At 32.5% G+C, this 17,690-nt stretch overlaps 2 protein-coding genes across 2 annotated transcripts; one reads left to right on the top strand and one right to left on the bottom strand.

The window, feature by feature from the left end:
• Positions 1-8,990: 8,990 nt before the first annotated feature.
• LOC133805329 (BTB/POZ domain-containing protein DOT3) lies at positions 8,991-13,268 on the top strand. Its single transcript, XM_062243488.1, has 6 exons — positions 8,991-9,386; positions 9,541-9,610; positions 10,256-11,166; positions 11,289-11,556; positions 11,672-11,800; positions 12,682-13,268. Exons 1-6 carry the CDS (start codon positions 9,244-9,246, stop codon positions 13,060-13,062), a joined length of 1,902 nt encoding a protein of 633 aa, XP_062099472.1. The 5' UTR covers positions 8,991-9,243; the 3' UTR covers positions 13,063-13,268.
• Positions 13,269-14,098: 830 nt separating this feature from the next.
• LOC133805337 (uncharacterized) lies at positions 14,099-14,953 on the bottom strand. The gene has a single exon (XM_062243498.1). It carries the CDS (start codon positions 14,850-14,852, stop codon positions 14,298-14,300), a length of 555 nt encoding a protein of 184 aa, XP_062099482.1. The 5' UTR covers positions 14,853-14,953; the 3' UTR covers positions 14,099-14,297.
• Positions 14,954-17,690: the final 2,737 nt, after the last annotated feature.

Genomic DNA, 17,690 nt, shown 5'->3' with positions numbered 1-17,690 from the left:
GTGCTGCTTGACGGTGGTCCTTCTCTCATATTTCATGTGAGCAAGTGTGTACATCGTTGTAGACTGTAATCCCAAACATTTCAGACCGCGTTTTTTTCTTTCCCCTCAATCTTCAACCACAATCAGGATCCTTGCAGGTTATGTACCACACATTAGTACCAGATTTCTTCACCATAAACTCAAAATTATTCTTCATCGCAAAGATGGGCGCCTTGGTTTTCATTTGAAGCTTATTCTGAAAGAACTTGCCAAGGTGCAATGCTCCTGAAGATGTGTCGGTTGAGGAATGATGATTTTGATGTGAGGCCTCGATATCTTCTTTGGTAAACATGGGAGCACTCCAAGTTCTACGACATTCACCTAATTCCAAAGGAGAACTCCATATATTTCTATCTTCAACTCTACCTGGACCTGGACGACTATTGTTGGTCCCAAGTGTTTGTCGATCTTCTCTTCTACGCTCCTCAACTATCATAACTTATGAACTCTGCGTTGGCAAATCTACCCTAATATTTGGCCCATCAACTTCTGCTGCATCAGCAACCAGATCGTCATTGACATAAGGATCGTAGCCATAGGGTTCGTACTCTGCTGTGTCAGGAACATGTGGCGGACCTCTAACAGGGATATCATCATGGACAATAACGTCTGGATTTGTCTCTGGAACAAATATCCCAACCTCACTTTGAGTTCCCCTAAAACCATGACATGGGGGAGAAATATTCTCTTCAAATCGAACTTCTTTATTAACAGTGGGAGAGGCCAAAGCACTTCCTAAACAATCCTTCTTAACCAATGTTACGTATAGAGGAATCATCTTCTTAACAAAATTCGATGCTAATCCCATGAATGCATGAACATGCCTATCATTTTTCATAACTATAGGTCTGAAGGGTTGTGAGAGGCATGTGTACGGGACCTCAAGTTTCAAGTTGTACACACATTTATCCACTTTAAGCTCATCATACGAAATTTCAACCAGTTGCTCGTACGTCACACTCTTCTCCAAAGGGAGAACTTGATTTTCAGCATCCCAGAAAATCCAATCCTTATATTCCAGTTCCCAAACACCATTGTATGCAACAATTATAGAAACAGTCAAATCTGTATTGACAAAAAAAAAACAAAAAAAAAGGTCAAAATTTAATAACATAACAAAAACTGCAAAAATATCAAGTTCCATCGATTTTAATGTATGCAACAAATATAGAAACAGACAAATCTATATAGACAAAAAAACAAAAAAAAAGGTCAAAATTTAATAACATAAAAAAACTACAAAAAATAAAGTTCCATCGATTTTAATCGAGTTCTGTTGAGGTCAACTTGTCGAGGTCCATTGAGGACCATCGTGCCTCATCGAGGTGGCCATGAATTGAATCAAATCGAGGTCCATCGAGGACCATCGAGTCTAATCGAGGTGGCCAAGTATGGGAAATTTTGTCTACATGTCAAGGTCATCGAGGACCATCAAGGTTAGTCGAGGTGGTCATCTATAGGACACTTCGGGTCCCTATCGAGGTCCATCGAGGCTAATTGAGGTGGTCCATTTCTAACCTACATCGAGGCATGTTGAGGACCATCGAGGCATGTCGAGTCTCATCAAAACTCGTCGAGCCAGAAAAAGAACCTAGAAAAAAACCCATAAAAACTCAGTTCTAATCCGACCATGAAATAGTAAAAAAAATCCAAAATGCAGACACAGATATGTTCGAAATAGTTAAAGCAATGTAAATAAACAAGTTTAATCACTACTTTACAAAAAATATACTTACCCATAATTTTTTTCCCTCTAGATCTGAAACCCAAAGTGTTGTTTTGCCTTGATAGGATTCAATCTTCCTCAAAACACAACCTCAAAAGCTCGACAGGATTGATTCAATCTTGGTGGCTGCCTTGATTTTTTTATTTAGATCTTGGAATTAGAAGAAGGGGGAACTTGGGTGAGGGTGAGCTTGGACGTGAAAGAGAGAGAGAGAGAGAAGACAAATTCAGAAATGAAAGGGTCTTTCATATGTTAGGGGCATTTTAGGAAACATTGGGAATGCTAGCATAAAAGGGTTATGTTCACATAGGCTAGAATAATTTTGTTATAGGACCCAATTTAGTGCATCATTTCTCAAATTTCTCATAACATTCTAGTAGCATAACTGACAATCTATTACAGGGCCAAGTAAAGGGAGATTGACCAAATATTGAAACAAAAAAATATATTATTTTTATATAATTTATTTAATATATAATTATTATTATTATTATTATTATTACTTTTCAAATTTTTGAGAAAGTTATTGCCCTCCAACTTTGTATGGTTCTGTCAATGCTTAGCATCATAGCCGAAGCCAACCAATAAGTTAGGGCTCAAGAACCTCCTAATTTTTTATTCACTTTGTACTTTTTTTTACATTAAATTAGTTAAAAAATATATTTTAACGTAAAATAATAATAAAGTCCCTAATTTTTATACATAAAAAGATTTTCCGACTTTGTCCCTGCTTAGCCTTACTCTATGTTTGGTAAGGAGGAAAAGTGGGTGGAAAGAAAATTTTAAAGAGAAAAGTGGAGAGAAGAGAAAGAAAAAAAATAGATGTTTGATATGAGAGAAAAGATAGAGGAAAGAAAAAGTGAGCGGAAAAAATTAGGTGGGTCCCATCAAAATAATTTCCTCTACAAATTAAAGAGAAAAATAAATGAATTTTTTTTCAAACTAATAAGAAAATTAAATTACTAATATATCATTGCTCATTTAATTTTTAAATAATAATAATAAAGGGGTATAAAAGTAATTATAAAATAACTTAATTTTCTTTTCTCCCTACCAAACAAATATAGAGGAAACAAGCTTTTTTTTTTCCATCTTAGAAATTTTCTTTCCTTCTTATTTTTTCCTTCCATCCTAATTTATTTCCTCTATACCAACCATAGTATTAATCAAAGGGAATACAAATGAAAATAACAAAAACAAATCATACTTTGGACAAAGTACGAGGAATAATTTCAAATAACAACACCGATAATTCTAACAAATTCATATTCTCCTAATCACATCATCCATGTTTAATTTAAGTAATCGAAAGAGGACAAGAAGACCAAATACTGCCATCGATTCTATCATAATAACGAGTCTTTTGGTATGCAGGAGTCTGGACACAGGAATGAGAATTTGAACACTTTCTCATGTTTGGTACTGGGTTTGAGTTTTTCTAACCTGAGAATCTGTACTCCAGGGGTTTTAACTTTTCCTGATTCTAGGTTCAAGTGAAACTCATCTGACAAGTGGTTTTCAGATACTCAGGAATGTGAAACACTTCAAAATTATTATTATTATTTTTTTTTAAAAAAATCTTAAACCAATAATTTTTTAGTTAATGACTTGTTTTATTTTTGAAGCTTATAATATAAAAACAAATATACATATATCAAACTATAAAATGATAAATAATATTTGTTTATTTAAAGAAATTGATTTGTAAAGTATTTATATCATTACTTTAGTTTAAAATAACAAATGATATATTATTAAAAATAAAACAAGGGTATTTTTGTAATTTTAAAAATTATACTTGATTCTAGTATTCAATAGATGTATTTTTTTTAATTTTGTTAAAAAATATTTTATGAGTAAAATTGTTTATAAATTATTTTGATAAAATATATTATTATATTAATTTTATGAAAATATGAAAACTTAACAGATTCTTATGCACAACCAAATACAGAAAGTAATATTCTTAGGAATCATAGATAAAATTACAATGCATAACCAAACACAATGATGTAAGTTTACAGACTATCAGATTACCCTCTTCAACTTTCCTAGTAGTATGAAAACTGTGAACTCCTCGTACCAAACGGCCCATAAATAACTAATGTTGGATTTCACTTAATGAACTTATTGTCATTCTAATAACATATGCATGCATTTATGGTAAAAACAGTGTGTTAATGAAAAATTTAACAAGTGTTTGTGCTCTTCACCTACCAATGCTACATCGTTTGTAATTTGTATCTATATAAATGAACAAAAAATAAATAAATAAAGACGAACAAAACGGTTATGTCCTTTAATATAGACCATGGTAATTTGATTTCATTAACATATATTGTTATACAGGCTTAGCTGATCAATATATTCAAACATCAGAAGAAGAAAAGGATTAGGGTATTTTAGGAAAAGGCTCATTTTTAAAACTCTTTGTAAAGTTTTTTTTTTTAAAAAAAAAATAAATAAAACTTGGTGAATCAAACGTGTTTGAGACTTCACCAAAGATAAAAGTGCTTATTTACAAAAATTATAACATGTTATTGCAAAAGTCATCTAAGTTATTTTATGGTGGTGCCTTAAGAGTGAAAAAGAAAAAGAAATAAAAAAATGGGTACCAGGTCCACTGCCTTCTATTTTTCATTGATCAATGAGAAAAATCAAATAAGGCTGGTTTGGTTTTGACTTAAAATTAATTTGTATATCTTAATACTACCAACAATACGTGCAAAAACAAATAAATTTGGACAAACATGCATGTGCAACGTTGTCAACATCTTAAGAATAAGGTATTAGGAATTAAAGCCCATTAAAACTTTTCTTTATTTAATAGAATTACACACTCATCTACATAAAGGTAACTAATAAATGTTAGAGACTGAATTTAATATAATATATTTGAATTCACTTACCCAGTCAAAATATTTTTTTAAGAAAAATTAGTCAATTTGTCCCTAATTTTTGTTAGTAGTATGTTTTTGCCCTCTCACTTTGACATTAATTTCAAATGTCCCTAAATGAAAAAATTAGTCTTCTTTACCCCTAACTAATTCTCTAAATATAAATTTACCTCTCAAACTTTTTATCTATAACCAAATATCATAATACATGATAAAATTATTTGAGTTTTATCCTATAATTTTATTTTTATTATAAATTTGACCATACAATTAATTTTTTTAATTCAATTATTATGTAAATTAAACAAAAAAAAAATCTTTTATCTATAATTTATAGAAGTTGATTGTGATTTTTTTGTTGGATTATATAACTGATTCAATAGTTAGAAAAAGTTTAATAAAGACAAATTATTTTTAATAATGTTATTAATGTATCCATTAGCTACAAGTAAAAAATAAAAATTGGGAATATTGATTCGAATTTTTTTTTTTAAAAATCTAAAATTTATATAGTTTTGTTATGGTTTTATTGTTATTTATTTATTAATAAAATTAACTGAAACTTTGTTAAAATATTTATTTGTTCAAACAATTGTATACATTAATTATGAGTAAATAACATATAAAAATAAGAATTGAAAAAAAAATTATATTTAGTTATTTATTGATTTAATTATGTAAGATAAATTATTTACATTTATGATGACTAATAAAATTATAAATAATTTGATGTGTTTTATGTTTTGAATCAATTTTATTCCGTTATTGTAACATAAGCCAATAGATATTTACTTAACTAATTTTATATATTTTTAAAAATTAATCTTAATATTTAAATAAAGACTGAAAATTAAATTAATAAGAAAATTCAAATTTAAGGGTAAAAATGAAACAAATTTATCTCAATTTGGGTTATAATTGACAATAGATCATTTTTTTAAGCAAATTCATATTAAAAAACTAGTTGGGGGTAAAAGAATACTAATTTTACTATTTAAAGGGCATTTGAAGATAAATCAAAAGTGATGGGCAAAAACATACTACTAATAAAAGTGAGGGGTAAATTCACTAATTGTTCATTTTCTAAAGAATATTTTTTTTTTAGAAAAAAAAAAGAGTATTCTCTCTTGGGAAGCTTCAATCTTAGAGGGAATTTTAGAAGGATAGAGGGAAAAAGGACAAAGCCAAAATTATTTGTTTGGCAAGAGAGAGAAAAGAAAAATGGAGGAAAGAGGTCTCCCTCCAAATCCTCCAAAATAAATCCTTCCAAAAATGAAAGATTCTAGGATGAGATAAAAAAAATTATAAAAAATTACATACATATACTTCAATAAAAATCAAATATGTATTATATAATAGATAATTAAGTAATTTTACATTTAAATTTTAAATCCATCCTTATTTCTTTCCTCTCAACAACAAACAATATTGAAGAGAGTAATAATTTATTCCATCCAACATCATTTTCATCCATAGCTATTTCTATCCTTTTTAAACTTTCCATCCTTCCAACACTTTTTCCTTGTTACTAAACATAGTGTTAAGAATTTTTGTCTCCCATTACTTTGAGTCCTCTTTACTCATGCCCTCTCTTTCGAAGTTAGGTGTCATTGTAATAATAATATTCCAAACTTTATTGCACATATGTTATCTTTTGGTTATAAACCCGCTGGGATCTAAATCATTTCATGCACCTATCCAAGCTAGTTGTCACTTGGTTTGGGATTAGTTGATGCTTTATCGTTTGAATCTGATTGGAAGGTCTCTTTGATTTGTACTTTTACTTGTTTGGATGGGATTGTTCCTCTATCTGTTTGTAGCTCGGATGCAAATTCCCATCTATGGATCAAAGGCTATTTCTTTCAGCATTTTCGCTTGGCCTTGTTCGCTCGGCTTGGACCTAATTTATTTTATCCCTCAACTTAATTTATTGCTTTGTACATTTTCAATGACTTAAGAACACTCCAATGGATTATGTATAGTTATTAGATTATGTATAATAATTAAATATGTAAAATATAGCTCAAAATCCATAAAATAACATTCTAGCAGATGATGAATGATAGCTAAGACATTTAGAACACTCCTAATGATGTTTTTCTCCATCATTTAAAATCTCTCTCCAAAACATATTTTTTTCTATTTTACCTCTAATTTTTACATAATACCATATATCAATTTCCCTATTTTTTTCTCTATATCATTTAAATACAATATTTTTAAATATTTTCTATTCATTTTAAATATTTTCTTTAACTATCAATAATATCCTTATATCTTTTAATATTTATAATATCAACTCATATATCATATCACATAATTATATTATAGTTACAAACTCTTAAAACCAAAAAAATTCATTATCTACACATTTTTTATATAAAAGAGATATAAATATAATGTATATATAAAATTGTACTAAAATAAAATAAAATAAAAAATAAAAATAACAATAACAATAAAAATAAAAATGAAATATAATAATATTATAAAATATAAATAAAACTCATTTATTAGGTATGTAACTATATATATATAAATATATTAAAAGAGAAAGAAAAAGAAAAAGAGTGGAATATATATATATTGTGTGTATTTTATGTATTTGTGAATAATGTAAGAGAGAATACGAAAAATTAATATTATATATTTACATAGATGAATAGTGTGTTATAAATATAGTTATGTAATATAAATGAAGGCAAATTTTTTTGAAGGATAAAGCATTTATTTGAGACTCATTTTAATACTTTTTCTGTATAATTTTACTTATTTAGTTATTTTAGATCACTCATTGTGAGTGCTCTTAGCTAAGCTATAGTAACTAAATCATTCTCCACATTTAGTTACATACTATTCATTCTATAAACTTATTTAATTATTTTTATTACTATTCTCCCATTCTTTCACCTCCTTTCATTCTCGTCATTTTATTTAAATAAACAATATATAAAAATAGAATATTTAAATGTTATAAAGAGAAATTATAGAGAAACTGTTATATGTATAATGTAAAAGATTGAGAAAAAATAAAAAAAGTAAAATTTTAGCAATGTATTTTAAAAAATAGAAACTCTGTTAGAAGTGCTCAAATAATGTGTTGGGAGTGCTCTAAAGCAAACATTATTCCTTATATACTACCACTCAGATAATAGATTCTCTTGGATCTAACACTACAATTCTTTTTAGAGTTATCATAACAAAATAGTGTGCAAGGATAAGTATAGATATAGTTCATACAAGTTGTACGGATTCAAGCATTTGAGAAAAACTACTTTTATTTAATTTGATTATGCAAAAAGTGAAACATCACATGTTACGTAAAAGAAAATTAGTACGGTCAGATGTGCACTGGTACGTCTAAACCAATCAATATTATGATTGTTGATTATGGTGCTGGAGCCCAACTGTTCAATCAGTATCATTATCGAAGATAAAAGTGCTGGATCCCACTGCTTAATGAATGGTAAAGAATAGGGTTTGACTTTTACAAGACAAGATAATACCTCTTGAAAATGATATGAAATAAATCAATTTAAATAATATGTTTAATTTATGTCAATTTCGGATTAATGCATATGCAACATGTAATAAATAAGTGGATTTTTAAGTTAAACCAAAAATAATATGTGCAACAAGTTTAAACAATGCAATAAAAACATGTCCACGTGAAACAATACATTTATGACACAAATTTTAACATTATGAATAAAGTTTTAAATAACATTTAGAGAGGTTTACAAGTGTTTTTTTTAATTAATTAATAAGTAATCATGTTTAATGAATTAAAACATAGTGTTATTACTTATTATTTCATGTGGACAAGTCATGTACAAATATAATTATTTGATATGTTCATTAATAGTTTTTGTGTTCGAATACTCAAACACTCGCAAATTGCCATTCAACGACTCATCTAACCCAAACAACAGCACAACTTTACAGAACATGGCTCAGTCCTTGAGGGCCTAAAACCAAACTTTGTTAAAAATCAACCCATATGCTTGTTCTCCTTTAGCAGAAATTGATGTGCAACTTCATGAAAAGATATATATGAACATAGATCTACATTTATGACCACGCAATTCAATGGTACAATTCTTACATACGTGGCTGATAATGCACATTAATTAAGGTGTTCCCTACCTATAATTTCATCTGGTTATTCTCTGTGTGACATTCAAATCATGCAGCAGTTAGATTTATCAGAAAAGAATGAAATTAAATGAGCATTACCACCAACCCTCTCTTGGATATTTTTCCATATTAGCCACACACTCACTTCTCACACATTTATTTAGACCTCTATACCCCACTAAACTAATCTTTATCCTAATGGATTTTGTAGCATTATAATTACTAGTTTTTCCTTTAAACAAAGATGACTTAAGAGTAGAAGACCAAGCATTCTATTATCACCCCAGAACATAGGTAGTCATCTATCTCAACTAGGTAAGACAGCTCAAATCTAAGACGACATGACAAAAAAAGAGTTCGGAGTGTCTTACCGTCTGCACCTGAACTATTTAGTCAATGGTTTAAAATGACATAACAAAACATGCCTTCAGCAAGAGAGCAATCATGATGAAGAAGTCTCTGACTCATCCTCCAAGCTCGGGGAAAGATTTCGACGAGAATGATCAAGTTCACGAGCAAAGAATAGTCCTGCCCTCCAAGTTCATCACCAATATCAATGATAGCTTGGAAAGGAAGGAACCCTCCTGGTACAGCTTAGAGTTGCAATTAAACAGAACATACTAAGTTATCATCTGATTGTGTTTCATTCCTTACAGTGCAAAATTTACCTGCAATTCTTGTGTTCTCTACTGCACCTCATCACTCTAGATTATCATTCTGCTTTGTTGTGTTCCCTTTCAGGTTTATCACTTCTCAGATCCCAACAGACTTCTCCATTCAAGTTGAAGAAACCACCTTTAATGCTCATAAGGTAACTAGAACAAGGCAATACATTACTTTAGTGTTAGCAAGAATGCCTTCTTTATAGCACTACAAGTTATACGAAATTGTACCAGCAAAGCCATAATAATTTTAAACTGTGAAAACCAAGAACAGAAAAGATTTATAAACAATACTAATCAGAAAACTTGGAAAGGATGTCAACATTTAGATTGTCATATAGCCTAAGAGACTGTTTAATTGGGTCAACATTTTGTACTAAGTACTAATAAAAAAAATATGAAATAAATACCTTAACTCTGCATTACAAACCTGTTATGCTGCAGAAACTGCAGAACCCTGATCACAAAAGTTTTCAAATTGATGATTTCCACAAGTTGCATATCAATCAAATAATATATAATAATGTTCTTGGTTCATGTAGACTAATAATACTGATTCATGTAGATTTGAGTAACAATAATGACTTAGTGATGACATAGGGTGGAATTAGCGGCAAGTCTTTTATAGTTTCTTTTCATAAATAGTGCGGTTTACATTTATTTCAAAACAATTAATGAAAACAGTGAGCTAGCATATCATACATAGGCTGACTAAATGCACATAGGTAGTTCACATATTATCTTAAGTTCATGAAAAAAAAAAAATTCCTAATACAAGGCTTCACGTGTAACAGTATCCATTGGTAGCAAAATGTGGCTACTTCAGTCGAGAAGATATTCAACAGCACCCAAACTCAAGTTTCAACTGCAAAGTCAAACTAGAAAATTTCCCAGGTGGATCAGAGACCTTTGAAACAATTCTGAAGTTCTGTTATGGTTTCCCAATAGATTTTAGCTCTAAGAACATAGCTCCACTAAGATGTGCCGCAGAGTACCTAGACATGACTGAGGAACTTGATGATGGAAATCTAGTTACCAAGACTGAAGCATTCCTCACATTTGTGGTCCTTTCTTCATGGAAAGATACCATTACTGTAATAAAATCTTGTGAAGATCTATCTCCATGGGTTGAGAATCTCCAAATTGTTAGAAGATGCTGTGATTCAATTGCTTGGAAGGCATCAAGAGAAAACACAACGGCAAATTCAAGTAACATAGAAGGCTGGTGGTTTGATGAGATTGCTATCCTAAGAATCGATCATTTTATGAGGATTATGACGACAATCAAGGCAAAAGGTTCAAGCCCTGAGATCATAGGCAAGTGTATCATGCACTATTCACGTCGATGGTTGCCAGGAATGGATGAGGAATTAGAAGGACTAAGAGGATATGGGCATGGAAAGAGTGATCTGCAGTTCAGTATTTTGAGCCGGAGTAAAGAAGAAGGGGAAGAGGAAGAGGGTATTGCACATGGCAAGAAGCAAAAAATGATTATTGAAAACCTAGTTAGCTTACTTCCACCTCAACATGAAGCTGTTTCCTGTAAGTTCTTGCTGCAGATGTTAAAGATGGCCAATGTGTACTCTGTAACACCAGCTTTAATTTCTGAGCTTGAAAAAAGAGTGGGGATGCTGTTGGAAGACGCCAACGCAAACGATCTTCTTATTCCTAGATACAAAAATGCAGATCAGACATCAGTAATGAAGTAAGTATTTACCTTCTCTAATTGACTTGATACTCCAAAATTTGAAAATTTGAGGAGGTTGCATGACAATGATCAACTCCCCCCTTTGCGCCCCTTGTTAATAATAATGTTAATTGAAACAGTTCTTCTCAAGAGCACACTATGTATGACACTGATCTGGTACAACGAGTTGTGGAATATTTCTTGATGCAAGAACAGACACAGTTAAACCTACATCTACAGAGGACAGAGAATATCAATGTAAGTAAGTTGTTGGACAACTACCTAGCAGAGATTGCCCGAGACCCAAATCTCTCAATAACCAAGTTTCAAGTTCTAGCCGAACTACTTCCAGAAAACGCGCGAGCATGTCATGATGGCCTTTATAGAGCCATTGACATCTACCTCAAGGTTATTTCTACCTTCTAGTTATCACAGCTTCTGTTTTTTACTAAGGGAAGTTTCGGCAAAGAGAATTTTCACAAAATATATTTCGAAACTTAACAAAGTATAATCTTCTTTCCAGACTCACCCTTTACTACCTGAGCATGACAGAAGAAGGCTATGCAAAATAATGAACTGCAACAAACTGTCACTTGATGCATGCACCCACGCAGCACAAAATGACCGCTTGCCTCTCAGAACCATTGTCCAGGTAAGCTTTTCCAAAAAGTAACATATAATATCCCCCTTCTCAATTATATCAGCATCTGTGTCCCTTGAGAGTCTACCATAATTTTGACAAAGCTTCTCATGATGGCAACTGTTTTGAAGCATATGGAAATTAGTAATAAACATGGCAATAGCAAACCTAGTCTCTCTTATACTACTTACACTGAGAATAGAGCTTAAGATTCAGCAACCAGCTACAATCCCTAATAGAATAGAGAGTACAACAAAAAGCAATCGTTAATGTTATATAGATCCATTAAAAGAGCACAGGAAAAACAAGGAATTCTCCTGGTGATAATAGCAAATAAATCAGTGCCACAATCCAATAATTATTGAATAATATCCATTACAAACCTATATCAGGGAAATTGTAATATTAATGTTCATCACCTACCAGAAAATGAAATCCAACATTACCTCCTTTTTAAACACGCACTCAATGCCTATTGTGACAAAAATCAGAGCACTTGAGCACTATAAACATTGTATAAAATATTCAAGGAAAAAAAATACTAAAATAACTATGAAATGAATCTCCAGAAACTATGATGATAGTCACAATAACATAAAAAATTTAAAAAAAAATGAAAAGAAAAATGCAGATACCTCAGGAAATTCCCTTGAACTGCATAGATAGCATCGTAAGCCAATCCTTAGAGACATGGAATGCAGAGAACAAAATGCATATGGGAAAGAAATTCGTCAAATAGGCAGACCCATTGTAAATAAAAAAAAAAAGCAGAGTTCACGAATTATGTTACTTCCCAGAAGATGTAAACACCAGAAACAAAGCCAATTTCCTGGTGATAACCCATCTGTTGTCCACTAAAATGCATTTCTCACCACAGGAAGAAACATGTGCAGGTTCTTTTCTCTGAACAAGTAAAAATGAGGACAACAATACAAGAAAAAGATCCAGCACCAAGTGACAATATCTCTGAACAAGATGGAAACCAGCCCACAACAGACATGGAAATCAAGACCCTTAAAGTAGAGCTTGAGAATATAAAAAGGAAGATGTCAGAGCTGCAGAGTGACTACTCTGAGCTGCAACAAGAGTATGATAAGGTAGGCAACAAGCCAATACATGCACCTCGTTGGAGCTTTGGTTGGCGAAAGATCAAGAATTCTTTTCATACAAAAATTGAAGGCGACGAGAGTGGAGATGAGCCGGAGGAAGGAAAACAAAGAACTAATTCAATGCGCTACAAAATCAGCTCTAAGCGTAGATCATCCATTGCATAAATTATCTGAACATCAAATATCTTTGCAGTACAAAGGCCAGTCTTCAAGATAAACGTTCATATATTGTGTTTACTTATTTGGTTAGTTTGATCAAACCAATTTTCAAATTTTTTTGTTGTTTGAGTATAAGCTGATATGGAATTCGCCTTGACTGAATGTAGTATTTCAATGGAAGCACAATGTATGATATCAACATATTACAATTACTGAGAAAAGCACAACTCCTAGGTATACTAGAATAAAAATAAAAATAAAGAAACAAGACACAAGAATTTACCACAATAAATAGACTATAGTTGTTGGCAAATACTTGCTCCTCGCCATGATCGAATGAGAGTGGAAATAATTGGGGAGAGACTAATTCACTAATAAGTAATAACTTCCAACATTACACACAAAGAGCCCGTTTGCTATTTTGAAACTTTTTTTAGAAACTATTTTTGAGTGTTTGGCCTTTGAATGAATCTATAAAAGTGGTTTATGACTTTAACGTTTCACATTCCATCAATTTCCTATTTCTCATTGTTCAAATCAAAGAAAATAAATTTAATACAATAAAATGTTTCATAATCTTAAGTCATTTTAACAAACAGTAACTTAAAAATATTCAAACCCTTTACTTGTTCTTAAAATTAAGAACAAATACTATCAATAAACGGGACATACTCTCTCAATCTCTCTACCCAAAATCCAACACACCCTCTGCCTTTATTTCTTCACTCTTGTCACAATTCTGGTAAGTTTTCAATGGCCACTCTTCACAATCACACACAAAGTAATCTATATCTAAATGTTTAGATTAAACGAAAAAAGAAAGAGTAGAATATCCATAAACTAAATATAATAACAACTACGAATTCCCAATCAGAAAGGATCCCCAGCACCACAAATAACATTGATTAAAAAAGCACACAAAATGTCTTTTCTCTACCTTTTGCAATTCGTGTAACTTCCTTCCACTCCCAACTTCTTCAACATTCCAAGTTAATAGTACTAAGCATAAAGTTTTCTGAGTAAAAACAATAACAAATTTGCATAAAATCAATCAAGGAAAACTATCATTCATAAAGAGCCAACAAATGCTCTGTGTTCTTACAAAACAAAAATCCACCAAGAAAGGTTATTACATAGCAATAATTCATTATCTCAACTCAGATAACATAAACGACTTCAGAACCTCTGAAAACTATAAGAACCGTTTCTTTAAATTTCCATAAAAAAGAAAGAAAAAAAAACTACCTAGCGCCAGCACCAGAAGACCTCATGCTGCTCCATGGGAACTTAGCCTCACTCTCTCCGCGACTGACGGAAGAAGCCCTTTCGGGCCTAACCCTCTCGGGCCTAAACCTCCCGAGCCTGTATCTCTGAGTCTGAGTCTGAGTTTGGTCCTCCTTCCCATCAAGCCAATGCCTCTTGGTCTCTCCTTCCTCTACCACACTGGATTTCGACTGCTTACTCATCTGCCGCTTCTCCTCCTCGATAATCCGAATCGGGTAAAGGTCCGGCGAGATAGAAAGCGGGTTCTTGAGAGTAACGTAGGCCTTCTTGTAGTCGGGCTTCGCGATCAACAAGCCACCACGCTTCTTCTTCTTTCCCTCCATGTTTAGGGTTTGGACTTTCTCGACCTCGAATCCGTAGAGGGATTCGAGAACGCGCTTGATTTCGATCTTGGAAGCGGAAGGAATGGTCTTGAGAGCGATTTCTCTGATGTTGTTGAAAGTAGTGGGCATGAGAAGCTTGATGGGAAGGTTAGCGAAGTGAACTACTCTTCTTCCGAGTCTGCTTCCCATTTTTCTTCGTCTTCGTCCTCTCTGTTCAGAATCCAGATTGCTCTCTGAGTTGAGCTGAGCCTCTCTGCGGGAGTACAAGGAAGACGGAACACAAGCTTTGTTTTCCCTAATGAATTGGAAATCGAATGGGCCGGACGATCCTAAATCAAACCCACTTTCCTTGTGTGATGGGCCTTTCGATCAAGAGGGGTTGGGAAGTAGGTTTTTTCACCACGAAATTAAAGAAAATTAAAAAAAAAAAAAAGAGGAAATTACACTAAATATGGGATTTTTTTATAAATTTTGAAAAATATGGCAGTTTTTTTTTTTAAGTTTTTTATGGCATATTTTTTTTGTTTACATTTTTATGGGAGTTTTTTCCCCATATATTTGTAAAACTTTATTTGTATATCATATTTTATCTTTTATACTTTTTTAGTACCTATTTTTATATATTTTGAGATTATTTTAATAATTTTAATCTATTTGTGTTAATTTTTATTATTTATATTTGATAAAATATTTCTCTGGTAATGGATGCCAAAATCATTTCCTCGCTCCTGAATTTTTCGAAATCCATAATTTCACTCGCAATCTGATATGCTTTCTCGGATATTCTGTAATACTGGGGAGAAGCCAAAACCAACGTGGAATCCCTCTTGTTAATTTATTCCCAACAAGGTCCATGATTTGCAGGGCATTGAGATAACACAATCGTGATGGAATATCACTTGCAATGACGAAATCTCCCCAATCAAATGAGGTATAGTTCCATTATAGGTGGAGGTGACGCCATTATCTTCTTCAATTAACATTTTATCCACAGTAACTGGTTACCACTATCAAAACAATTTTGAATTTTTTTGTGATAATAATTGTATGCCACTGTCCATTTTTTTTAATGATGTGTGGTAATCGGTTATAACTATAAAAATCAGATTTATTATTTAAGTTGTGTTGTAGTAACTAGTTACAACTATAAAAATAATTTATATTTTTTTAAGTAATGTATCATTATCAAAATATCAACTGAATTGTAACTGGTTACTTAGTGAGATTTGGAAGAAAAAAAACTCATATGAAAATGTTGACGCCGTTTTTCTTCAACAGTGAAATAAGAGCACAAAAAACAATAATTGGTTATGGCCAAGAAAAATATGATCAAACAAATGAGATTTTTTACATGGTTCAGCAGTTAACTCTGCCTAGTCCACGAGTCTTTGTTATTAAAACTTAAGATGATTTCTGAAAATTCTTTAAGAATGAATTCTCCAGAGTTTCTCTCAAGATCACCAAAATTCGGTCATTTACAATGGTGCATGACCACTCTATTTATAGAGGAGATTTAAGAATACTATCCCACATATTTCGGGAAGTTATTCTTTATATGCAAATAAATTTAATGGCGTTAAAAGCTTGTAATCCTATATACAAGGAAACGTCCCCTGAAGATCAGGGGGCGTATAACTGCATAATAAATATCCCTTTATTATAGGGGATTTACAACAATCAATGCAGACCGCGTCTCTCCAAAATGACTCACTGGAATATCCCAAGTTATCAATCTACATTGTCAGTTCTGTTCCCACCTAGGTCTCTTATTGACTTTCGAGCTATGACATCTCCCGGAGATCACGCTACTTCGAGCTCATACTTATTTCAGGCTCGGAGCCCTTGATCCGAGGCCATCTGAGAACAGACGTGCTTTGATATCTGTCTTTCGAGCTTGTAATGGTTTCGAGGCTACCATCTTCGAAGTTGTCTCTGCTTTGCAGGCTCGGTGCCTAGGTTGCGGACACGTTCTAGACATTATGAGTCCATTCCTTACGAATCCAGCTTTCGAGATCACAATTCTTAAGGCTCGAAATCTGGGTGTAACATTTTGCCCCCTCAAAAGTATTTGTTCGAATCCCATGAGAAGGAAACTTTTGAACTACTTTCTTCGGGAACCGCACCGTCATACACTTGAAAATGGACACGTGTCAGTTGGGCATTGCTCATTCAAGGTACTCGAGTACCTTCGAAATCCGCCCACGATCGTTCACCTGCCACCTTTCCGGTACCATCATGTCATCAATCCCTGTCCGTTGGATTTTATAAGGATTCTGGTCAATGGCTCAGATTAATCCTTTTTTACCATCTATATATAAGACCCCAGTCATCGCCTTCCTCTTATTTTACACTCATCAGAAGAAAGAAGAAAATAGGCAAAACCAGAAACCATCCCAGAGAACTTTTTGCTTGTGCATGTTCTCCCAGCCGAAGAAACAAAGGACCACCAGTTTGCTCGAGACCGTAAGGTCATACCTGTAGCCTCTCCTTCAATCAACGATTTCTCTGCAATCGCCATCATTATGTAAGTATCTGATGATCTTTTTGTTTTCCTTTATGCTGGTTTCTGTTTGTGTAGTTCTTTTATTTCTGGGAATGCACCAGTTTATTTTCTTAGTATGATACGCTAGGAAGTTCTGACCAATAGGCTTTCACTTTTAAGTCTCCACGCTTAGGTTTAAATCACTGGTTCCAAATCCAGTTTTGATGTAGGACAAGGTCTCTTTATTCTGGGTTTTCAAAATTTAAAAGACATATCTTGCACACCAAGATATCGGGTACAAAATCTTGGTTTTAAAGAACGCACGATACCCAAGATTACCATTTCTAAATAACCGTCACCCTTTTTCCCTGATATTTCGGGATTTCAAAAAAATTTATCCACTCCCCTCCTTTTCTTTGTAGAATACACGTTCCAACTCTTAACCGGGCTTTTAGTATCGAGCTCGTTTCATACCCGAGCACTCTCCAAGTTTGTCTTGTCAAGCTCGTAAATCTTGAGTTCTTGCATGCATGGCCCTCACCATT

The sequence above is a fragment of the Humulus lupulus genome, chromosome 1 (genome assembly GCF_963169125.1).
Source record: "Humulus lupulus chromosome 1, drHumLupu1.1, whole genome shotgun sequence".
NCBI classification, from domain to species: Eukaryota; Viridiplantae; Streptophyta; class Magnoliopsida; order Rosales; family Cannabaceae; genus Humulus; species Humulus lupulus.
The sequence above is the reverse complement of the archived record's forward strand: the minus strand, read 5'-3'. Positions and strand labels throughout refer to the sequence as shown.